General features: G+C 40.5%; 1 protein-coding gene and 1 non-coding gene across 8 annotated transcripts in view; both read right to left on the reverse strand.

Moving 5' to 3' along the window:
• Positions 1–53: 53 nt before the first annotated feature.
• trnas-aga (transfer RNA serine (anticodon AGA)) lies at positions 54–135 on the reverse strand. Its single transcript has one exon. It is a non-coding gene; the product is annotated as a tRNA-Ser (tRNA).
• Positions 136–1,104: 969 nt separating this feature from the next.
• The window catches only part of osbpl9 (oxysterol binding protein-like 9), a 49,776-nt gene continuing 25,637 nt past the window's right edge, over positions 1,105–25,243 (reverse strand). For 6 of the 7 annotated variants that reach the window (XM_061778727.1, XM_061778733.1, XM_061778734.1 and 3 more), the window contains 20 exons: positions 24,523–24,618; positions 20,867–20,914; positions 20,356–20,385; positions 20,225–20,275; positions 19,795–19,833; positions 15,657–15,750; positions 13,182–13,286; positions 9,983–10,142; positions 9,775–9,887; positions 9,586–9,704; positions 9,380–9,465; positions 6,754–6,934; positions 6,572–6,680; positions 5,771–5,881; positions 5,614–5,677; positions 5,402–5,542; positions 5,236–5,314; positions 2,939–3,030; positions 2,709–2,844; positions 1,105–2,370 (listed from right to left, as the gene is read on the reverse strand). In XM_061778727.1, coding sequence (XP_061634711.1) covers positions 2,296–2,370; positions 2,709–2,844; positions 2,939–3,030; positions 5,236–5,314; positions 5,402–5,542; positions 5,614–5,677; positions 5,771–5,881; positions 6,572–6,680; positions 6,754–6,934; positions 9,380–9,465; positions 9,586–9,704; positions 9,775–9,887; positions 9,983–10,142; positions 13,182–13,286; positions 15,657–15,750; positions 19,795–19,833; positions 20,225–20,275; positions 20,356–20,385; positions 20,867–20,914; positions 24,523–24,618 — 1,929 coding nt within the window. In that variant the 3' untranslated portion in view covers positions 1,105–2,295. The remainder of the gene's footprint in view (positions 2,371–2,708; positions 2,845–2,938; positions 3,031–5,235; positions 5,315–5,401; positions 5,543–5,613; positions 5,678–5,770; positions 5,882–6,571; positions 6,681–6,753; positions 6,935–9,379; positions 9,466–9,585; positions 9,705–9,774; positions 9,888–9,982; positions 10,143–13,181; positions 13,287–15,656; positions 15,751–19,794; positions 19,834–20,224; positions 20,276–20,355; positions 20,386–20,866; positions 20,915–24,522; positions 24,619–25,243) is intronic. The other variant, XM_061778728.1, reaches the window with a different exon arrangement.

Raw genomic sequence — 25,243 nt, forward strand, 5'->3', positions numbered from 1 at the left:
ATGTCTTGTCGTGTTGTACATAATAGCACCCTCGGACACATAAAACACATCTTCGTTGTCGGCAGGATTCGAACCTGCGCGGGGAGACCCCAATGGATTTCTAGTCCATCGCCTTAACCACTCGGCCACGACAACCACCTGGCATGTTGTGTGTAGTGCAGGGGAGGATTTTGTGGAATTGGACCTAAAATCTTCAAATCCAAAAGTTTTTGCCTTATCACCTTTTACCGAAAGCTGTAGCATAGTAGTTCCCCCTCAAATCTTACCTATTTGGTTGATGTATGGGTTTTAGTGATTAATGACAGGGTGTCCCCTTGCATCCTTCAATTTTTACTGTCTGTAGCCCTAAGATTTGAAAAAGTTTGGACACCCCTGATATAGTCTTCAGATAATTATTAACTTTAGAAGCATGTTTCTGGAATGTGGGCAGAAGCCAGAGTACATGTAGAAAACACACAAGCACAGGGATAACATTCATATTGCACACAGAAGGATCTGAGCAGCGATTGAAACCCGGGACCTCTCAATTGTAAAGCAGACGTGTTTGACTAAATTAGTCATTAATACGACTTCCCAAGAAATAAACTGGCGATTCCACCCAATGGACTCTGAGCTACATATAGCTTAGGTGTCAGCTCTGCATTGCATCTTATGCATTGTTTTTGAAGGACAATTTGACAAAACAAAAAAAGGTTCAATGCCTTCAATAGCAGCTCGTCTGAACTTTTTAGTCAAAAAAAGAACAAAATGGAGATACCAGGGGTTAAACCCAGGGCCTCATAGCATGCAAATCATCTACTCTACTACTGAGATACATCCCCTGGTCAAGCATGTATAAATTAATGCAAATGTGAGACACCATTTTAAGAACTACAGGCTTAAAGAACAAGTGCCCCCAAATGCAACATAAGTTAGGTTAATGCCAAACTTTCACCGCAAAGCCCATTATTTTTATTGGTAGTGTATATTTGTGTAATATTCCACTTCAGAGGCTGTAATCAAACGGCTCCATGTGGATTATCATTGTAGTGAATTAAATCCTTAACCCCAAAATGAAAGAACCAGGTTTACATACAAGATTACAAAAACAGATGTTCTTTGGCATTTTCATGTGGAACTTGTTTATTATTGTGTCTCATCCATTGCATTTTTATCCAGCATCTATGTCACTGTAAATAAAAGGAATGTTGAACATTTTGGAACAACAAAATTTAAGGTGAAGAGTACAATATCCCTCAGTGTTGTTGCCAATATTGGGGAGGGATGGAACCTAAAAAAGAACCATAGCAGCCCTGCAAAAATAAAGACAGGCGCAATGTTCCTATCATTTTTTGTGGGTTGTTTACAACGTCCTCCCCTCAGCAATGAGATGCGTATGGGCACGAAAAACTGAAAACCGTAATTATGGACAAAGCGGTCCGGAAGAACAAAAAGCCATATTGACAGTCATTTGTTCATATATGCATTCAGGTTACATAGAATACAAGTTCATTGGATTGTTCGGTCTTTTCATCTTTGACAAGCATTGTTGATAACCTTTAGATTGCATAAATATATTTCCATCAGTGTGTTCAGATACTATGGCTTTTGTGGACCTCACCTGTGTCCTACAATGAAGAAAAGGACCAAACTAACTTGAAATGAGAGCAGAAAATCAAACGTGATCATTGGATGCTTCCTTAAAATTTCATTATGGTCAAATATTTTACACTATTGCCAGAAAGAATTTTTTAAAAAAGAATATATGCATCATATGTATATCTATATTTATATATGAACAAGTTATAACTAGTTGCAGGCAAGCGGAGAATGTCTCCCCCGCCTAGTTAATCCATTCTACCAACACCACCACCTTCATCATCATCATAATCATAAGGCTACCAGACTCTTGGAGGGGGGCTCTCTTTCTTCGGTCACCAGATTCCCTGAGATGTCAAGCGCTGTTTTACATGTGAAAAGGTTATTATTATTCAATTTCAACACCCTTGATGAAGGGAGAGGCCTGGCAGCGGCAGAGTGCTGCTGAGAACTGGCGGCCGCACTGTTAAGGAGTAAAGCGTTACTAATTGTCTTGGTACTTCTTAGGTGCTTTCTATTTAATATCATTCGTTTCCATCATTGTACAGTCAGAGGCAAAGCTGCGTACACAATGCCGTCGGCGGTCAGTCAGTCCAAGGCTCGGCAAACAAGTGGTCTTTGCGAAAGAGTTCTTATGAAGACTCTGCAGTGTGCGTTCAATCTTAATGCATGTAGTGCGGGGGCAGGAAGGGGGAATGTATGCATGGGTCGCTCCTCTCAAGGTCGAGGAGAGGCTAGTCTCTTTAATAGAGGCTCGTCGTACACCCAGCACTCCCCGTCTTCGTGGAATAGCTGTAGACACAGAGAAACAACACATTGTAATCGTGGATGAGGATATTGAGTGCGACTGTTCTTTGAGTCGCAGATAGTTTGCAGTGTAAAAAAGGAAAACAAATGTCAGCTATGTCAATATGAGCTATATCTACAGCACACTATTCACAAAAAGTTAGGGATATATTATGTTTTCGGGTGAAATTTCAAGGTGAACCTAAAATGTCAATACTGGCATACAAAATGGCGACTGAATCAATTGGTAAAAGTTTTCCCATACTGAATAACGAAATGTAGTCAAACACCCATCTCTGTTACCATCTGTACCACTTTTGCTTTACAACATCCGTTAGGCTCACCCTGGTCTCCCACTGCTGCTCGTTCTCCTTCCTCTCCCTGGCTTCCACTCTCTGCTTCTCCTCCAGTCGATGCTTGGCTTCCGTTGCAGCATCGATGTCTTTGAGCTTCAGGTTGAGCGTCACGTCTCTCCACAGTCTGCCGGGCGAGAGGGGGCGGAAAGTCATTATTCATTTTTTTTCCCCCTGAGTTCCGTGATGTACAACACCGCCAAAAGGATAAAATGTCTCACCTTCGAGACTCATACGGCAGCTGGTCTTCCAGCTTCCTCACTTTCTTCTTAATGATGCCCATCCTCTTAGTGTCAATGAATGACGTGTTCTCCTGCATCACATTAAATTTTTGTGGATTAGTTTATGCGTTTTGCTTGGCTTTTTAGATACAGTCACAATAGTATTGGCCATTGCCTCAAAAATTGTGTGCGAATACCGATAGAGAATCTCCGTGGCATCTGCTCCATTTGCAAACTGACTGAGGAGTATCTGCAACATTTGCACAATCAACATTCGCTCTCACAATCAACATTCACTCGCTTGAAGTCTCGGCAACCTTTGCACAATAGTCATTGCACCGGACTATTGAAATATTAGTCATTCGAATTGCTCTAAGTGCTAGAGGACTCTGCATCTTTTTGCACAATTGTCCCAAAAAAACCCCAAAATAAATAAATAAAGTACCTGCATTACCAGATAACTAGCAACCCTTTATTGCTCAGTGACTTTTTTTTTTTGTCAATGTCTTTATGTCTCAAAAGTGTTCTCTGTCAATTGACTGTCTGTTGTCGCACTGGAGCGGCTCCTATTACCAGAGACAAATTCCTTGTGTGTTTTTTGGACACACTTGGAAAATAAAGATGATTTTGATTTATCGCGATGGATATGTGATAAACGGGGGATTCACTGTATTCACTAACACACAATAGTAGAAAATTTGCAATATAGAGAGCCCATATAAAATAGATTAACCCCTCCCACATGATTTCAACACTTTTCAAACACATTGTAAACTTATTTGAACACACCGAAAAATTGCAAGCATAAATTTGACAGAAAATACTGTCCATATTGTAGTGTTGATGTGTGCGGGGCCTTGTGAGGTGGTGTGTGATGTTGGCATGCGAGTGTCTGGGTGTAAACTGTTGCCGACAGCAGCTCCTGCGCGAGTTTGCTTATCGTAACCAAGTGCTTTACTGTTCTCCTAGCGTTCAATAAACTGCTGAAAAGTGCACTGACAACGGTGTCCCTTCCTTTTCCAGTAAGGGAAAGTTTATCGTAAAAACCCATTAGAAGCGCTCGCTTAGAAAAATGCAAAACAGCGGGGGTGCAACTGGTGAACCGCAATATTGCGGGGGAATGCTTTATAATATACATTATGCTTGGCTGGTAAATATGCCAAAGAGTTATACAGATTCAAAATCACATTGAAATCAAATCCACTGAGTAATGATGGTTGCTCTTATATGTGGTTAAAAGGGGTAGCCTAAGAATAGAAATTTCTAGAATACAGTGGACCATCAGAAATCAAATGGTTCCATGTTGATCAAGTCAGAAATTGCAGCTATAACATTTATTGGAAAATAAAACTGAACTCAAGAACCTGAACCACATCAGGTCATCATCAGCTGATCTCTGGGTATGTATTATTTTGTGATTTTATATTGAAAACAGACTTAAATGGACTACAACAAATTTAACTCCCCATATGCATTTTATATTTAATACAGAGCAGTATGTGTTTAACAGACATGTATCCTCATGTGTTAACAATACTACTATTGCTATTGCCAAATTTGAATACAGTCCTTTAGTTTTTTGTTGCGGCACGGCGGATGACTGGTTAGAGTGTCTGCCTCACAGTTCTGAGGAGCAGGATTCAATCCCCGGCCCCGCCTGTGTGGAATTTGCATGTTCTCCCCGTGCCTGCTTGGGCTTTCTCCGGGCACTCCGGTTTCCTCCCACATCCCCAAAAACATGCATGGTAGGTTAATTGACAACTCTAAATTGCCCGTAAGTGTGAATGTGAGTGCGAACGGTTGTTTGTTTGTATGTGCCTTGCGATTGGCTGGCAACCGGTTCAGGGTGTACCCCGCCTCCTGCCCGATGATAGCTGGGATAGGCTCCAGCGCGCCCGCGACCCTAGTGAGGAGAAGCGGCACAGAAAATGGATGGATGGATGGATGAAAATTGTAATGCTGCGATATGACTAAATGTAACTGTCAAAAGTGGTACAGATGGTAAAGGTGCTGTAATTAATTTCACTCACATGACCATAAACAATGCCTTAGTGATGCTATGCTACTTTAACTATGACATTTTCATCCCTTCAATATTTTGTGTGTTTCTGCACGTGTTTAAAATCTGTCTTAATTTGAATCTAAAGATGTATCCTGCAATGGACTGTATTCTAGCTTCAAGGGTGCACTGAATGATTTACAAACATTAGCATAAGTGTGAAAACTTGTCTCTGAGCAGTGGCACAATAAATTTGTTTTGACACAAGTGTCTTCTGAAAGCCTGAGGGAGAACTCACTCCGGTGGCCCACTTGGCAAACATCACTCCGTTCCATTCGCCTTCGATAGAGCAGAAAGACTTCTTATCATTTGGTGCACTGCAGACAATCACCAATAAAGTTATGTTATTAAAAATCCCAGAGGGGTTTTATATTCTGTAAATTATTCAGGATTTTTCTTCTTACAAAATCTCTGCTGTGATTCTGTGCTTCTTGCCGCCGTAGAAGGGTTTGGTGTGGAACACGATGTTGGCGCTGTAGCCCGATTTGGAGCACGAGATGTTGCACTCCCCACCCAGCTCCACCCAGGGCACGGTCAAAATGGACCTGCACAAACGGCTAAGGTCAGTCAAGCGTGCATTGACGACATGGCCACGGAGAGACGGCGAAACATGCACCTGCCGTATCCGTTGGGGAAGTTGAGGATGTAATGTTCATCGTGCTCTAAACATGACACACAGCCTGCATGGAGAATGTCATCAATTCAATACATGACATGACATGAGAACATGAACGCTGACTGTGTTGGATAAGTGTATGAATAGCCTCGCGTACCTTGGCCAATATTATAAACACCTATAGACATGCCAAGGAACTTGGACTTGGTCCAGATGTGAGCATTGAACTGGATCTTCTTACTTAAACACTCTGCGTAGAATGCAGAAACTGCAGAAAGAGGAAACAAAGATATTTTGCAATTTGGAAATTACGGACGAAAAAAAAAACATGTTGAGTAAGTTTCAGATGTGATCAAGTGGAACACCTAAAGTCTAATCAGAATCTAACCAAAATTACTCCAGTTCTAACTGCACACGGTCTTTGACTTTGGATTTGCAACAGTCTCAACAAGGGGTAATTACAAAAGGAGAATATATATAAGATCATTTGTTAATCGAAGGTGGCGTGCTTAGACCCCTCACAGGGAGACGTTCTTAATTTTATAATCCTAATGCTAACCGAACATAACTACCATTTGTACCACGAAATGCCGAAGTTTTTTCGAAAAGTCGTAAAGTTACAATAACAAATTCATATCACTGGCTTTGAGAGTATCAAAAATGGCTTACATCTTTTCACACTTAAGAAAAAGCAAAAAGTTAACAAGAGAGATGCTGCATCTGCGGGACTTAATTTTACTTTTGCCTTACAAGTGTGTGATTGTTTTTCCATTTTAATAACATTAAACTACTTTAACTACTGTAATTTTAAATCTTGTATGAGAATGTTATAAAAATGCTAAAACGTTGCTTAAAACATTGCCATTCGATTATTTCCTACAGGAAAAATCCAAACCAATGTTCCGAGAACAGACTACTTGATTTTAGATACATTTTGCTTTAGAGGAATATAACTCACTGGGTGGGTGATGAGAGACCTGCTCTGCCACAAAAGACACATTATTGGGTGAAGACCATGGAACCGGACCCTCTGATAGAGTGTCCTGCACAGGAGCAGGGGAGGATGACTGAAAACAGAACATAGCAAGTCATATAGAATACAAACTAGCCTGAAGTAGAGAGAGAGGGGGGGGAGCTCACCATGTGGGTGGAGACCTCTTCAGTCTTGCAAGGCAGATCCCAGTGACAGAAGAAAACCTCTCCCAGGATGGGGTTGTAAGGCTTCTTGGCCACAGAGCCTTTCCTCCCTGCGTGGAAGGCCGAGAGGTACCATTTGACCACCTGAACCATGCGCTCACGGGTCTCCGCCTGCTCTGCGATACTGAAGGAAACCAAAGGATTGAGTTACCTTGCATACAGCTAAAATCACTTTAACAACAAGATGTACAGTTCAGTTAAATTCAGTTCAGTAGGCACAATTTGGATGCAGTATACTTAAATAAAAACAATGCTATGATTTAAAAAAAATAAAAATAAAAAATCCAATAAACCAATATTGTATTCACAATGGAATATATTTGTTTAAACTGACAAATATCATTCATCCATTTTCTATACCGCTTATCCTCACTAAGATCGCGGGTGAGCTGGAGAATATACCAGCTGACTTTGGGGAAGAGGCAGGGTACATCCCGAGCCAAGGGTGGGATCCCAACTGGGAATTTCGGGACAACTCTCGAACGGACAGTGCATTCCAGGCTGACCTGGCCAAGTGTTTTATTTTTTTAAAAATTGGATAATTCCCATGTAATTTCCAATACACAGAGCCATCTTTTAACAAAACATAATTACAGACTACTACACACAACAAATACAAGATGACTTATAGGGTAGCCTCATGTCAACAAAGCCGTGCACGAGCGCATTGGTCGCTTGCGCCGTGCACACCAAGCTGAGTGTCCCGGCCGTCGGCCGGAGTACCCGTATAGATGATGGCCTGCAGGCTGCATCATGTGTTTATGAGTCGTAGCTTCATCGGACCCTTCCTGTTGTGCCGTGCGCGTTGCGACCGACAATTTTTGTTAACCAGCAGACAAGCCTGAAGCGGGTCTTCTCAGCCACCTACCCTCACACCACACGTGAACCAAAATGTGAAAAGCTGACCGATCTTTTCAGAGGAGGAAGGATCCAGTAGCATGACTACAGGTGGGCACAGTGGGTGGGACAATGGCAAAACATTAGACCGAGCAGACCATGCATTTGTTATGTAAATGATTTGGTATACAAAATTGTAAAATACTTTATTCCTTTTATATTGCAAGCATCATTGATTCTTGTTGTTGCTCACCATCAGAAAATGATCAAGTCTCCTTGACCTGACTTTGTAAGTTCCACTTTAACCAATTAAGAGATACTTACATATTTGATATGTGAACAAATGAGCGGGATTACTCTGATATAAGAAATTGTAAACCCTACAACAGGGTGTGCGTCCGTCTGTGTGTGTGATTTATGGCATGTTCTTTCATGGATTGCCTTTGTGTAATAAGAACAGAACTCTTATGATTATTATTGTTGTTGTTTTTATTATTATTAGCAGAAGTTGCATCAGGGGTGAAGGTCACTAGCAGAGGGGTTATTGAGGGACTGGGTGACCCGATGGTGGCAGTCAGGAGGTGGTGTTGGTCTTGGAGAACGAGGAGGAATAGGAAGATGTGGTGGTCTTATTGGGGGAGAAGGAAGAGAATGGAACATGAACCAGCAATAAACAGACCGGTAGAGATACCGTCCGTGTGCAAGGCTGCCTTACTGTGTAGGCAATTGTATTATGCATACAGTGTATACAGTAAAAATGATGAGACCTAAAATCACGGTTACTGCTCATTGGTTAGTATTCGGGGCTTCGTTGCAAGGCAGTAGGAACCCCCCAAAAATTCGGTTGTCCGCACCACGGGACTCTCCATCTAAATTGCCGGGCTGAATTTTGGGCCCAGTGTGTCCCTGCCCCAGGCACATATAGACAAACAACCATTCAGGCTCACATGGACAATTTTGAGTCTTCAATGAACCTAACATGCATATTTTTGGAATGTGGGCGAAAACATGCCAAATCCGCACAGGAAGGATGGAGCCTGGCTTTGAACCCCTAACCTCAAAACTGTGTTTGCTTGCCACTTCTGCCCAAAATATACCACTTAAACCAAGTAAGATAACCTAAAAAGAATCTGGGACAGGGCCATGTTTGCCACTGTTTCGCATCGCCTCATAACATTCAACAAGTTTTTTTTTTTTTTTTTTAAGTCATCCCCCCTCCCCAAAATATTTCTGTGTGTAGACTGTGTGCCTTTGTTGAGATTTTACTCAGAGTCCTAATGTTTGTGGAATTGGAGTTTTACAGGGTGTCCCAAAATAATTTCCATTATTTGAAATCTGAATATTTGAGTAACCACTGAATTTAATAGGCTTCATGTTAAAAATCAATCATTTATCAAATTTCCAACATATTCAAACAGATATAGGTGGGGAAATATGGTGTATAATGTGATATAATTATTGATCCATGGAGCATTTTAATGAAACCATGTCACACACACGTTATGAAACCTGGGAATCGCTTTTAAAAAGTTTGTAAAAAATGCACATCTATTTTAAACTTAGTTGTTACACATCTTTATAATTTGAGACATTATGACAAATATTTTGAGACACCCCGTAGTTGCGCAAGATCGACAAAATAAAAATTGCACACTGAACTGAACTGCGCTGCGTTTGGAGTAATCAGTATCTGTGGAGCACAAGAGTTATGGGAGAGTTAAAAGACAGTTACCTTACAAATAAGTCTGGATGTGCAAAGAAGTCGGCATACATTTCTAACAAAGATCTCCTTTCTAGGATGAAGGTAGGCAGGACCACCTGGGGATTAGGATGGAGACAAACTGCATCTTAAAACCAAACCCAAACAGCCCACTGATCTTCATGGTGAGTTTAAAAGCTCACAGCATGGATTTGCATGGAGAGAAACCGGCCCGTTACCTTGGTGAGATCCATGCCCAGACGGACTTGGGAGAGCAGGTGCATGATGACGCTTTTGTGCTCCTCCACGGACTCGCCCTCACCGTCATCATCACGGTCATCGTGGCTATCAAACGGATCTGAGCAGAACAGTCTCACCGTAAAGTAGCTGCCTAAAAAAATAAAACAAAAGTAATTTTTGCTTTTTACCTGCTTCTGTGGTGCCATTTGACATGGTCGAGTTGAGGGATTCTGTTGTGTCTGGTCTCTTCAATGTAGTTTCTTCATTATTAAGGGGCGAGGCAGTCGCGGGTCCTGAGGGACTGAGGGCATAGGGAGAAATGAGGCAGGGGATAAGTAGACCGTCTAGTGAAGTGTGGGGACATTGGCGTGACCTGATTCAGTAGCAGCGACTCACTTCATGCAGTGTTTAGGGGAAGTGGTGCTCTGGTAAAACTCGTCCGCGTCGTAGAACTCATCCTCGCTGGACGAATACGAGAAGTCCGGCACCGAGTGTGATGGGAGAGGGATGAGAGATGGAGAGGTGATGCCACTGTTAGGGCCCGACGGGCCACTCCCTGAAAAAAGGGCGAGGTGTTAGCACGCAGGATACACAGAACAACGCGAAGTCAACACACATACTGCGACATTTAACATTGTCCTCAGCAGAGCGTATAGACAGCTCTCTACAGCATGCAGCCTTCAATAACATGATGCAGCTTAGAAAAGGGCCTCCCCCCCCCAAAAAAAACATCCGTTTTGTTCTAAAAAACTTTATTACAATCGTTTCCACCCCCCCTTTTGCTTTGAGAAAGCAAATGACAATGGCATGATTCAAAACACGTCTTGTCCCCCTTGTGGGATTTGTTATATTTGTACTGATACCCATTAAGCTTCAAAAGCAAGTTTTTCCCCGAGCATTACTTTGCATCAACTTCCATAGATATAATAGAAATACTGTACTTATTTTTTCCTTTATAAGGTGACTCTAAGTGCTTCCTTTTGGGAAAAAAATCTGTCAAAACAATGTAAACACAGTCCTCAATAAGCCAACATACTAAACAAACAATTTAACAAAATAAAAATAAGCCATCAAACTGCATGGCTCGGCTGGTCCATGTTTGTTGTCAAAGAGCAACACAGCACCACCTCCAGTGCTCTCACTATCTTTTCCCATGTAGAGTTGCAAAAATATTTACAGCTTGGAAACATGCACCTCAGGTCAAACGTTTCCAACATGTCTATAAATCACAAAATCTGTTTTACAACGTTAAATGGGTACCATGTCTTCGGGCAATGTTGAGCACGAGTTATTTTGTGATTGCCCTCACCGAGCTCCTTTCATATATGTAGAACAATGTGAAAATCATGACGCTCATCATCATCTGTTTCTTAGTGGGAATTAACCTGCTCGTTGCTTTTTTGAAAATTACCGTATTTTCTCGACCATAAGGTGCACTCAAGTCGTAAATTTTCTCCAAAATGGACGGGGCGCCTTATCATGCGGCGCGCCTTATGTGTGCACTGAGTTCTAAAATCTATAAATGTTGTTGTGTGATGAGCGCTCCGCTTGACTGACTGGGAGCATTTCCTGCCGACACGCTGCTTATACAGAGGAAAAGCGGACGTGGCTGAGGACAGCATGCGGACGTAAAGGGGGAACGGTGCGCGTGAAGGAGGACGCTAAAGGCACGCCCCCAGTAGGTATACAGCGCCGCTCAAGCCACCCTCCACTCGTAAAGTAGTAATCAAGCCAGCCGCCCCTAATTTTGTTCATACTAGGCATTACCGTAATAAGTCGCCAACCCACGGCGAAAGCCACCTTCAAAATAAAAGCGTCCCAATAATACGGACGTCAATGTTCTTCGGTTAAGGAATGCAACCAGCAAGGTTAATTTGAATCTTGAGATGCATTAAAAAATGTCGTTTATTAGTTTTCGGAGACTTATATTTTGAAATACAATATCAGATCTTCATCAAACCTCTTTTAGTGGAGTCCTTGGTGGTCTGTCACACAGATCTGGACTTGTCTTGCGATACCAATGGGATTATGTTGGGGTGGCTTTGGCTCAGTAGGTAGAACAGGTTCGAATCCCTGCTACGACCGTCCGCATGTCGAAGTGTCCTTGGGCAAGACACTGAACCCTAATTTGCTCCCAGTGGGCCTCGCAGCACCTTGCATGGCAGCAGTCGCCCATTGGTTTATGAATGCGTGTGTGAATGTGAGGCTTTGTAAAGCGCTTTGGGCACTGTGATGTAGATAAAGTGCTATATAAGTGCAGTCCATTTACCATTTATTTTTTACCAAGATATCAATTAAACTACATGTTTTAATGTATCTCAAGATTCAAATCAACTTTGCTGGTTGCATTCCTTAACCGAAGAGCACTGATGTCCGTATTATTGGGAAGCTTTTATTTTGAAGGTGGCTTTCGCCGCAAGTTGGCGACTTATTACCGTATTGCCTAGCATGAACAGCGGCTGGCTTGACTGCTACTTTACGAGTGGAGGCTGGGTTGACCGCAGTCAAAAACTGCACCTACGAAGAGACACGCTTACAAACCACAGTTTAAACTGCAAGCTATCAGCTACGCGGAGGAACATGGGAATCGTGAAGCTGCGAGAGAATTCAAGATCAACGAATCCATGGTTCGCAAGTGGAGGAGGCAGAAAAATGAGCTTCGCCAAGTCAAGAAGACGAAGCTGAGTTTCCGCGGAAAAAAAAGAAAAACAAAACGCGGAAACAAGGTGAGGTGGCCCGAGTTGGAAGACCAACTCGAGCAATGGATTAATGAACTCAACCGCTGGACATCGGTGTAAACGGGGCGTGAAGTTGCGAGCGGCGTGGGAGTGATGGATGACAGACTGCGAACACAGCTTTACTAAGACTAGAAGGCAGCGCCGGGCGAGTTACGCCAGAATTTGTGAATGGATTGTGGATGCTTGGGCTAACGTGTCTGCTTGCACTGTTGTTCAAGCTTTCGTAAAAGCCGGCATCATTTCTGAGGAGCCGCATGGCAACGAGACTGACTCGAACCTGGCGTGTTTGATTGACTTGCCCAGCTGTTCATTTCGGATACAGAAGATGAGGACTTTGATGGATTTATGGATGAGGCTTGATCAAAAAATAACGTGAGTACATTGTTAAATACTTCAATAAAGTACAACCGAACTCAGTTTTGCTTCTGCTGCCTTTTTAAAAACATTGTTTTAGCGCGCATGCATGGTACCATATGTTTTAAGCTAGCGTATGTTTTACCATGCCTGCACCCAATAATACGGTGCGCCTTATGTAGGTGTTAAATACAGAAATAGACCCCGTAACTGAGACTGCGCCCTTTAATACAGTGCACCCTATGGTCGTGAAAATACAGTAGTCACTAGAAGATGTGGGAAAATTTGGGAAGTGTTCAATACCAACAGTGCTTTTCTAAACTAGCAGCCTTGTTAGTGCAAGCAGTAACCGTCAGCGAGGCTACGTTTAGAACTACAGAAGCTGCCAAAGGGGAAACAATAAATAAATAATAATAATATTTCCAAATAAATTGAACACAACAGGTCAGGCATGTTTCAGAAGATAATTTTCTCTGTGCAAAAAATATGAAGTGATATTTCACCTGTGCTATTGGGAGTTGGGGTCTGCAAACTGCCCATCACTGTGACGACAGGACCAACTGGTAAGGTCGACGGTCGCTGGTCCGATTTACACACCTGAGAAGTATCTTTTGTAAAAATATAGAGGAAGAGGTAAATAAACATTATAGCTTCCATGATGCAGAACTCTGCAGGATGAATGGGTCATATCTAAAGGCATTTCAGTCTATTAGGAGACTTAAATTAGAATGGCCCACTTTGAGGTTGACAGATTCACAGCATTTTTAAGTCTGGTCACACTCATCTGACCAAAATAGAAATCACATTTAGATGTCAGCAGCGCCGTCCAGCGAGATGAAGGCAAAAAAATAACTTAATATATTAGCTGACAATCCAGGGACACACGCCTGACTGAAATAAATAACTTTTTTTTTTGGTGGTTTCAGCTGGAGCTCAAGAGAATGCATAAAACATTTAGTTATAAGGAGGACTCTGCCACAATCATTGGTTTTAACGGCAATAATGTTGAGAATGAACATCACATTTTTAAACAGGAAAATATAAACACCAATTGAGACGCTGCTTCCCATGTTAGGCCTTGCTTCAGGTGTCATCCTACATTCCTCATGACTCAACAGTGAATGACCATGCAATATAATAGTTTATATTCCACTGAGGCGCAGACTTGGCTGGCTCCAACCATATCATCATCTGTATTGTGTGGAAAAGGCAGCTCGTGGAACACTTGTCTCAACAGTTGTCTCATCTCAGAAATTACAACTCCATCAGCATTGGCGTTTGTTTACATGCAGAGTTCAAGAGAACCCTGCTTGGTCTTTCATCTAACATGTTTTTGGTTTTGTATGTCTTTTTTTTACGGACACGGGTGTCATAGTTTCACGGTATGATGCCGGACAAACTTAGCGGCGATTTAACCGTAATTTCAGTGAGTAAGTCGTCAGAAATGACAACGCTAACTACAAAGTGCAAGCAATAAAAAGAGGCTGAGCGGCCATTGTGTCATTTGTGTGACATACTGCGGGTGAATTCATACCAGCAAACGTCACGGACGTCTACAGAACTGACATCAATTGGCCCGTCGAAGCGCCATATATTTAAAAAACACGTTTCAATGGAGACCCATGCTTTGGCTCTTTTCTTCACGAAAAATTTACACCTTCCATCCATCAATATACGATAATGCTTGTCCTCATTAGGGACGCGGATGAGCTGAAGCATAATTATTTGTTAAATTTACTTTGGACCTCCAATTAAAAGATCCTAATGATAAAAGTTTGGTACATTTCCATTTATTTCTGATGATATACAGGTTGTGCAAAAATGGAAATGAATAATGGTGAGCAGGACTGTATGGAGTACAAACATAAAAAAGCATGACATTTGTGTAAAAAGACAAAAGGTAAAGTGTATGTAAATATTTATTTCCTCTTGGAAGTTGAAATGAAAATAAAAAATGCACAATAACTTATTTTAGCATATTGAGTATAAAAGTAAAACATAGACAGCTCTCTTTTGAAAAAGTGCATTGTAATTATTACTAGGGTTAGGGTTGTTATTCATATTTGCAGGATTTTTAAGTAATACAGTACCTATTTAAGGAGCATGTTTGCAGCATTGTGAAAATCGCTGCTACTTTTGCCATCAAACCCCATAAATAAACCCCGAATAAAAAAGTGCACGAGGCTGCAGCATGTGCAAATGATTGCCACACTATTCGGTCATGCCTTCTGTCGCTACAGTTTCTGATTGGCTATTCTTGTCCCGCCGTGCCAAGTATAAAAAAAATTAACTCAAGTTAAATTAGAGGCATTAAGATGGGGCCGGAGCAGGATGCTTTTACAACAGATCATTTTAACAATATTGTACTGTCAGTGTCAGGTCAAACAGTCTTAAACATATGACAGTGCTTTTTTTTTTTTTTTTTTTTTAAACAACAAACTCCACCTTTAAGTGACTGATACTGTAGTAACTTCCCTCGGGAAATAATCATTGTACAGTGGCCAAACTTACTGGTTGTTTATTATTGTTCAAAAGCCAGATCACGGGCAATAAAAGCAATGGTGGAAGATGAAAGCACTCTGAATCCCATTATATTTCTCTGTCATCATCCTCATATTTGCATGTTAACTAAGGGATTACTGTTATATGATGTGGGGATATTAACCAGCTTTAAAGTCCTCCATTTATTTAATTCATTTTGATTGGATCTTGGCACAGGATCAGCATTTCTAAGATAAGTTTCCGTGGGTTGCCTTAAAAACTCTTCTGCTGATTACTGCTACAACAAAATGAATTATTGCTTTATCTTTTTACTTTTTTTTAGCAACATCTGATACATTTATTTTCTTTGGCATAGATGTTTATCTTCATCTTTAATCTTTCAAGCATAAATCAGACAGCCGGCATGAAATCTTCAAGCTAATGAATTAGCATGTGCATGGAAAAAAGGTGAGAATGCAAACACGTACGGCAGCTACCTGTGGGGAGAGTGGTCTGTGTTGGCATTGTGGTGTTGGCTACAGGAGTGTCCAAAGGCGGTTGGTATATCCCATCCACGGGGTTGATGGTGCTCTATGGGAAAACGGATAAGATTGGTCCTCAATGCCATCAAGCGAGGATATGCACCTGACGTCAGCAATGATCACTTATGGTACCACTATTACTCAATTCATATGTTCATGAACATACATCTACATATAGCTAGTCGATACACCACATACCCTGCGGTACTCGTGACTGGTTGATTTTAATATCTATAACCATATGCTTGCATGAAAATCACACTGAAACAATATCTTTCACCCTTGACTGGGCACCAACTTTTGCTCTATTGACAACTGGTTAGCCTAACGGTAGACCCAAGTAGCAACAAAAAGTGTGAAATTAAACTCCTCTGCAAGAGCGGATCAATTTCCTTTCGCTCCACTTCCCGGAATGACAGACGAACAGATTTCACGAATCTGATCAATATGCAACCAGCAGCAGCAGTAGCTTTACACAATAACTGATTGTGCCTTTTGAACTCTGGATAACCTTCCGTTTTAAAACAGCTAATTGACTCATGCCTAAAATCAGTTACACGTTGACATCCCCGTGGTGAGAACCAGCTGGGACATTGTCTCTTGTGCAAAACCGCCATCAACAGGGATGTCACTCGAAAGCTAACAGGATCGCTGAAAACATGTTGACTCAAAAATAGACAAGAGTGCAGCAGATAATGTAAAAAAACAAACAAAAAAAACAATTCATGCAGTCATTTGAGATTTGCAAGAATACAGACGATGACATAATACTGCCAATGTTATTACAAGTCAAACATAGCCACTGAATGTTTTAAACAGAAGTGTCGAACTCAACACCTGCAGGCCGGATCCAGACCACCGCACCATTTTAGGTGACCCAATTAATAAACTGTCCTTCATGTTTCTTGTTAAATGGATTTGTTCTTTTCTTCTTGGCTGAAACATAGTTGTATTTTTTTTTTCACTTAACTACCAAAACATCTCAACATAAATTAATAACACAAAATAGTTATATGGAAAAAAAACCCATATATATATATATATATATATATATATGCGCAAGCCCAAATTTTCCATGACTTCACATTTCAACTTAGAACTGCAGGGCCACTTGTGCATGTGTATTATTAATATGATGAAGTGATTTTACATTTATACGGACTTCACAGTCATGACGGCCCTCAGAAAAAAACTATAACTACCATGTGAACCGCTAAGAAAATGTCCCTGGTTTTGAGGGTTTGCTAGCACTATTGCACATGTTAGTGTCAAAACAATTCCTTGAGTGAATGCCCAGAGCCAAACATTCATACATACATTATCACGTATCAAAAATATGTGCGAAGGCCATTTACAGTATGCTACTGTGTGTCAAAATATAGGTATGTGCCCATAAATGTTAATATTGAGGGAAAGTTCATTTATTTCAATAATTTGTTTGAAAAGTGTAACTTGTATGTTACTAATTCACCACACACAAAGTGAAATATTTCAAGCCTTTATTTGTTTAAATTTTGATGATTATGGCAGAAAGACAAAAAATAAATAATCATGACAAAGTTCAACATTGTAGGCTCCCTGTGTCCCAGTCCTTTCAGCTAATTAGCACAAAACACCTGCAGAGGTTTTCCTCAGGCTTTAAATGGTCTCAGTTTGGCTTAGTAGGATTCAGAATCATGAGGAAGACTGCTGACTTGACGGTTATGCAGAAAACCAACACTGACACGCTCCATAAGGAGAAAAGGTCTCAAAAAGAAATTGCAAAAGAAGCTGAATGCTCACAGAGCACTGTATCAAAGTACATTAACAGAGTGTTAAGAGGAAGGGGAAAATGTGTCCGGAAAAGGTACACAATTGACAGGGATGACCGCAGCCTTGAGAGGATTGTCAAAGAACGGAGATTCAGAAATCTGGGAGAGCTGCATAATGAGTGGACTGAGGCTGGTGTCAGTGCATCAGGAACCACCACATGCAGATGTCTGCATGACATGGGCTACAGCTGTAGAATTCCATGAGGAAAGCCACTCCTGAACCAAAAACAATGTCAGAAGCGTCTGTGCTGGGCTAAGGAGAAAAAGTACTGGTCTGTTGCCCAGTGGTCCAAAGTCCTCTTTTCAGATGAAAGTAAATTTTGCATTTCATTTGGAAATCAAGGTCCCAGAATCTTGAGGAAAACTGGAGAAAAGCACAAAAGTCAAGCTGCTTAAAGTCCAATGTGAAGTTTCCACAGTCAGTGGTTTGGTTTGGGGAGCCATGCTTTTGGTCCATTGTCTTTTATCAAGTCCACAGTCAACACAGCTGTCTACCAGGACATTGTAGAGCACTTCATGCTTCTCGCTGCCGACGAGCTTTTTGGAGACGACGATTTTATTTTCCAGCAGGATTTGGCACCTGCCCACAAAGCCAAAACTACCAATACCTGGTTAAATAGCCATGGAACAACAGTACGTGATTTGCCAGCATGCTCGCCTGACTTGAACCTCATTGAAAATTGATGGGGTATTGTCAAGAGGAAGATGAGGGAACAGAAACCACGAAATGCAGACGATCTGAAGGCCAACATCAAAGCAACTTGGGCTACAATAACACCTAAACTGCGCCAAAGGCCGATCACCTCCATGCCATGCCGCCTTGATGCTGTCAATGTAAAAGGAGGCCCAACAAAGTACTGAGGGCATATTACTTTAATACACATTTCAGAAGGCCAACATTCCTGTGTTTAACATGAAATATTAAAATTTTGTGAAAACCGGATTATTATTATTTTTTTTGTCTTTCTGCCATAATCATCAAAATTGAAATATTTCACTTTGTGTTTGGTGAGCTAATATAACATACGTTTCACTTTTTGAAAACTTGTTTTTAAATAAATGGACTTTCCCTTGATATGAATTTTTTTTTGGCACATACCCGTATTTGACCTGTGGCAGCTGAGAATCAAGCATTTACCTTGTCACTGTTATTGTGTGTCAAAAATATATAGTGTGACTGTTGAGAGCCTAGCAGTTACACTACCAGTAATTTCATTGTGAAGATGGTAGATAGGGCTCGACAAATAATAGCACATATAAATATGATGTAAAAATTGACACACTTCCACTAGAAAAGATCAATAAAACATTCTGCTGGCATTTTCAGTATTTTAAAACATAGGGTATAAGCAATGCAATCGACCATATGTGCACATTAGAGGCGTGCTGGCAGATGTCACAGACGTTTCAATGGTTTTAAAGCCGTAAAGGTCTATTTAGCGCTCAGCTTATGGAAAAAAGCAACATGCTCATCTAGATTTATAGAGCGAACACATTGTGCTATTTATCAGTAATACTGTACTGTATGTAATATCTTGGAGATTAAGTGCAACTATAAGAGCAACGTGGGCCTGTGGACTGTCAGCCTCTCTGGTATTCCAGCATAAATATACACACATTTATTGTGCAGTACACTGAGTGATTTTTAAGGGCGTGACTATCCTGTTGGGAGATGTGAATGCTTAGTAAAAAGTTTTTGGTTTGTGGTCTAGGAGGATTTATTTGACACTTGGGGAGAAAGAGTTAGTTTACAAGCTTCTCAAATCACAGACAGTACAGTTTTACCTCCCAGATAATGTAAGTTATATAAAATGATAATTACATAATACACTAAGTGTGGATGACACCTGCATAGGCACTAAAGTGCTCAACGGATGGCCACCTAGCTATTAGCGGCGGATGGGTCAATAAGCAGGCAGTGTGTGCAGGCGAAATCAATAGTGTATTTGTTGACTCCAGTCGAGTGCAGAATTTTCATACTGGTGTCCCTCATCCAATGCAAGCACGTCATGAACACACAATTTTTTTTTTGTAGCAAACCTACATAAAGATATAAAGAATAGTTCCCAACCAGTAGTAATAAAGACTACATTCCAGACGAAATCAGGAAATTATTTAAAAAGATCAAGAGGAAATAGTGGCAGATGTGAGGAAAGAGACAGTCCATAATGATTGCATGCACTAAGAGATTCCATTGTACCCACTTTCCAACAGTGAAGTTAATTAAGTGAAAAAAGAAAGTTAGCAGTTGTTTTTTATGGACAGAGAATCTCAAAACTTACTATAAGTCCGTTTGCGTGTTGCTGATCGTTACTTTGGTCCTTAAAATTTTAAGAAGACAATGTTAGACTAGTGATGAAGGTGTCATGATTTCATATTTATCAACTTGCCGCATGTAGTAATACTTTCATCACATTAAACAATGAATAGCTTTCATAATAAGTACACAGTAGATGGAATCATTCTATCAGTTTTTCTAAATGTTTGTTTTTTAATTTTAAAAAGGAGAATTTACTATGTGATGAAGTGATTACTAGTCTACATCCTCACTGACCGCAGACCCAAGCCACAACCCGAGCTGGGAACTACCCCAGAAATAAAAACAGATGTCACAGGATGACTACAGGGAACTGCCACATCCAAGCAGCAACTATTAAAAAAAAAAAAAAAAAAAAAAAAAAAAAAAAAAAAAGGGGCTAGGATATTACTTACCTTGGCAATTTGCAGCAGAACAATACAGTGCTTGATGGACTCTACCATACTCTGAAAAAGCCGGCATAGAAAGGATTTAAGTCAGGAGTAACTGAAATGCAGGACGGAAAGTGTGTTAAGTTTGGACTTACACAAGTAGTATCCTTCAAATTTTCAATTTTCTGAAAGGAAACAAGTGCAATGCTGTAAAATCCGACATGAAGGCAATACAATAAAAAAAGTCAATTTGCTAACAGTAAATGGATACTTCCTGTGACCTTGGGAGTCGCTGGGAGGATGTTAATTGTCGATGTGTTATGCTGACATCAAGTGAAAGTTGCTAACTTTCACATAGCTATCAATTCCAGTGATAACAGGCTTTATTCAATCAAATAAAACGAAGTATTCATTTTAGGGATGGATTGTATCAAAGTGAACAGTACGTACACAACTGTGTGCCGATTTTGTCCTACACACAGTAAATGTATTACAGTTGTAGTTTGTTCCTTTGTCTCTCTCAAATTAACATTTTTGAAATGGATGAACAACATCATCTCTCTCCTGTACATTATGGGTCACACTGCTTTCTGTGATTTTTGCCAGGGCTCTGATGGCAGCCAGAAAGCTGAGAAACAAGAAAAGAACCCCACTAATAGTACTCACTCTGCGTGATTCATCCTCTTTGCAGTCCTTGACTTTCTCATCGAAAAGCTGTGAGAATGATGGAAATTACAATGAGAAAAGGCTCAATTGACTGGCTGCTCCTTGTGGTAGTGCAACATACTGTGCAGTATCAGGTGGTCACAAATATTGTGCAAAGACTTCTTCAGCTACAGCAACATATTAAATATTTATATTTAAATGCTTATACTATTCCATACTTTAAAACCTGCAAAATGCTAAACAACCTTATCTTGATCGAGATTGTCATGCAGAACTACAGTGGGGCAAAAAAGTATTTAGTCATCCACCAATTGTGCAAGTTCTCCCACTGAAAAAGATGAGTAATTTTTTTTATCATAGGTATACCTCACCTATGAGAGACAAAATGAGAAAATAAATTCCAGAAAATCACATTGTATGATTTTTAAAGACTTTATTAGCAAATTGCAGTTGAAAGTAAGTATTTGGTCCCCTACAAACAAGCAAGATTTCTGGCTCTCACAGACCTATAACTTCTTTAAGAGGCTCCTCAGTCCTCCACTTGTTACCATTAATGGCACCTGTTTTAACTCGTTATCAGTATAAAAGAAACCTGTCCACAACCTCAAACAGTCACACTCCAAACTCCACTATGGCCAAGAACAAAGAGCTGTCAAAGGATACCAGAAACAAAATTGCAGACCTGCACCAGGCTGGGAAGACTGAATTTGCAATAGGTAAGCAGTTTGGTGTGAAGAACTGAACTGTGGCAGTAATTATTAGAAAATGGAACACATACAAGACCACTGATAATCTCCCTTGATCTGGGGCTCCACACAAGGTTTCACTCTGTGGGGTCAAAATGATCACAAGAACAGTGAGCAAAAATCCCAGAACCACACAGAGGGACCTAGTGAATGACCGGACCAAAGTAACAAAGGCTACCATCCGTAACACACTACGCCGCCAGGGACTCAAATCCTGCAGTGCTAGACGTGCCCCCTTGCATAAGCCAGTACATGTCCAGGCCCGTCTGACATTTGCTAGAGAGCATTTGGAAGATCCAGGAGAGGAGTGGGAGAATGTCATATGGTCAGATGAAACCAAAATACAACTTTTTGGTATTGAGGCGAAAGAATGCTGAGTTGCATCCAAACAACAGTATAACTACTGTAAAGCATGGGGGAGGAAACATCATGCTTTGGGGCTGTTTTTCTGCAAAGGGACCAGAACGACTGACAAGTGTAAAGGAAAATGAATGGGGCCATGTATCATGAGATTCTGAGTGAAAACCTCCTTCCATCAGCAAGGGCATTGAAGATGAAACGTGGCTGGGTCTTTCAGCATGACAATGATCCCAAACACACCGCTTCGTCAGAAGCATTTCAAGGTCCTGGAGTGGCCTAGCCAGTCTCCAGATCTCAACCCCATAGAAAATCTTTGGAGGGAGTTGAAAGTCTGTGTTGCCCAGCGATAGGCCCAAAAGATCACTACTCTAGAGGAGATCTGCATGGAGGAATGGGCCAAAATACCAGCAACAGTGTGTGAAAACCTTGTGAGGACTTACAGAAAATCTTTGACCTCTGTCATTGCCAACAAAGGGTATATAACAAAGTATTGAGATGAACTTTTGTTATTGACCAAATACTTATTTTCCACCACAATTTGCTAATATATTCTTTAAAAATCAGACAATGTGATTTTTTCCCCTCATAGGTGAAGTATACCTATGATGAAAATTACAGGCCTCTCTCATCTTTTTAAGTGGGAGAACTTGCACAATTGGTGGGTGACTAAATACTAAATAATAAATTTTTTGCCCCACTGTATGTAGTTTGAGCTGCTGTCATTAATAAAATCAAGATATTGTGTGAGACCTCAGGTCTGTGTGCATCAAAGCATTGACTCTTCACGTGTTTTGATTTTTCTTTGGCTTTTTTGCAATGAGAACCAGACTCTACAATGGGTGTTGAATAAAGAATATTCACCAGATGTTACGTGAAGTACATTCAAAGCAGTAAAACACCAGCGTTCTTATGTGCATCGTCACTTCTTATCAAAGTTAGCTCAGTTCTTTTTACACGTGTGCCAAATAAGAACATTAAAAATGGGATGCATCACCTGCACGATGCCTTTGTCATTTGACAGTTGTTATGTTGTAATACTTAAGACTTATTGTTATACTTGTAAACCAGTTAGGAATGTTAATATGTTACTTAAAACATTTCCTGTATAGTTTAGATGTCCACAGGTTTACCCCGGAAGAGATTTTTTTCCATTTTCATTATTTCCAATGCGGAAAAATGTGATCGACCTTAGCAATTTCAACTGTAGCTCTCGGAGCTTTTTGTACTGTAGCTCTTGGACTCTTTGCCAGCCATACTTTTCCTCATAATTTTTGTGAAAAGGAAAATGCAAAATACCTCATACGGTCTTAGATTATGATCACTTAAATGTGATTTCTGAAGATATTTTTTTATTTTTGTTTTTACAGCTATTTTAGCACTCACAGCCCTGTAAATGCTATGTCCTGTTTATACATGTATGAAATGTATGGAAACGCATAATGCCGTTTGTAAAATTTCAACCAAAGGATCTAACTATATTACAAATAGAACCTCTGTTGAAGTATGCCCTTGTTTTCGATGACGTTTTTCATCAAAATTATGTCCCAGTTTTCATACATCTGCTCAGTTTTCACACAAAAACAAACACACCAAAAAAAAAAAAAATTGCACGACTGCCATTCAATTTCTGGAATGTACGCGCTATTCTATGTTCTCGTGACTTAGTCTGCCATTGTTTCTAGTTGAGTGAGCATCATCCCGTGACTTCATCTGGAGCATTTCGTACATTGTGTTAAAAGGGTTCAACTGATAGCAAGGCTTATTCCGTGATGCAAGCTTTGACATGGGCAACATCGGCGTAATACATTGTCACAAGTCAGGGCTTCAAAATAAAAGAGTCATTGAAAGTGTGATGAAATCGTTATTATACCGGTGTGCTTTTATTTTGAGGGCCTGACGTTTGACAGGATGTGCTGTGCAAGATGTTGCCGAGCAGACTGGGAGAGTTGTTGTTGCCTTGAGTTGTTAATAAAAGTTGGCATTGTGGAATATGCTTTGCCATCTGTTGGACCACTTTTTACACAAAATGCAAAGAAATTGGGATTGGCAGCTATTTGATAAAGAAGGTAGAAAGAAACAACGAGAAAAGAAACATGATCGAATTCAGGAGCTCATAGCAAAGTATGAAAATTGCTCCTCCCTCCCTCTTTGTCATCTTTCGTACTCCAAGAATCTTCAATGAAGGTAAATGTCATGTTAAATATTAATTTATCCACTTCATTAGTCATTTATATTTATTTTACACTGTTTTCTGTATGTAAAATGCAAGTTATTCTCTATTAAATGTATTTGTGTTAAATATTTGTGGGTGTCGATGTGGGTGTCAACAGAACTGGATTTATTTCTTATGGGAAATACTGCTTTGATTTTCATACAATTCGGCTTTTGTCTGACTTTCTGAAACGGCTTAAACACGAAAACCAAGGTTCCATTGTATGGACAAAAAGTATGGTAGCAACGCAACAAAGCTCATACAAACAGCAAAGTGTGATATACTGCACTTAAGTGAGGTCAGCTTTCTGTGTTCCAAGAGGGTATCTGCCATTCTACCTTTAACTGGTCAATGAGAATCTGTAGGTAGGCATCAGCTTCTGCAAGTTTTCTGTCAAAGTCTTGAACACTCGGTACAAATCCCGTCTCTGCCTCCTGTGATTGGAAAAAGGAAGGAAAAAAAACTCAGCTGGTCATTAGTACAGCCCAAACAAATGTCTATCACGACGTTATATGTGCACTCGTCATATATTTGCAAAGTAGAATTAACAGTAAGAATAATGTACACAATGTGTGTCCTGTCCTGGCCATGTAGGCTCTGTAACTCGACATCACGGCAGACAGAAACATCAATATTTCAGGAAAATCTTTCAGAAAAACACTGCATCGGTCCTCATACAAGCACTAATGTTGACAGCCTTGCCTATACAACAGGCCAGTAGGTCTGTCTGGGATCAGTGCATTCAGGCTTCCACAAACCAAATCAAGGCAACCAAGACAGAAGAGCTGCTGGCAGAGAAGATAGTTTGTGTGCAAATGGACTGCTGCGCATAATTGTTGGTTGATTAAAAACAGACTTAATCCAGGCACAGCGCAATCCAGTTAGGTAAAATTTAATAACACAATGCCCATGATAAGATCGTTACTAGACTATTGGCAGAGGGGGTGTACTGGGGCAGATGTCTGGGCTCACTCCAAGTACAGTGGAACCTCTGAAGTCCAAAGTAGTAGAAATTTGGAGTGAAACCAAAACATTCTGAGAAATTATGCCTAAAAAACA

Source organism: Phyllopteryx taeniolatus, chromosome 7 (genome assembly GCF_024500385.1).
Source record: "Phyllopteryx taeniolatus isolate TA_2022b chromosome 7, UOR_Ptae_1.2, whole genome shotgun sequence".
Classification (NCBI taxonomy): domain Eukaryota; kingdom Metazoa; phylum Chordata; class Actinopteri; order Syngnathiformes; family Syngnathidae; genus Phyllopteryx; species Phyllopteryx taeniolatus.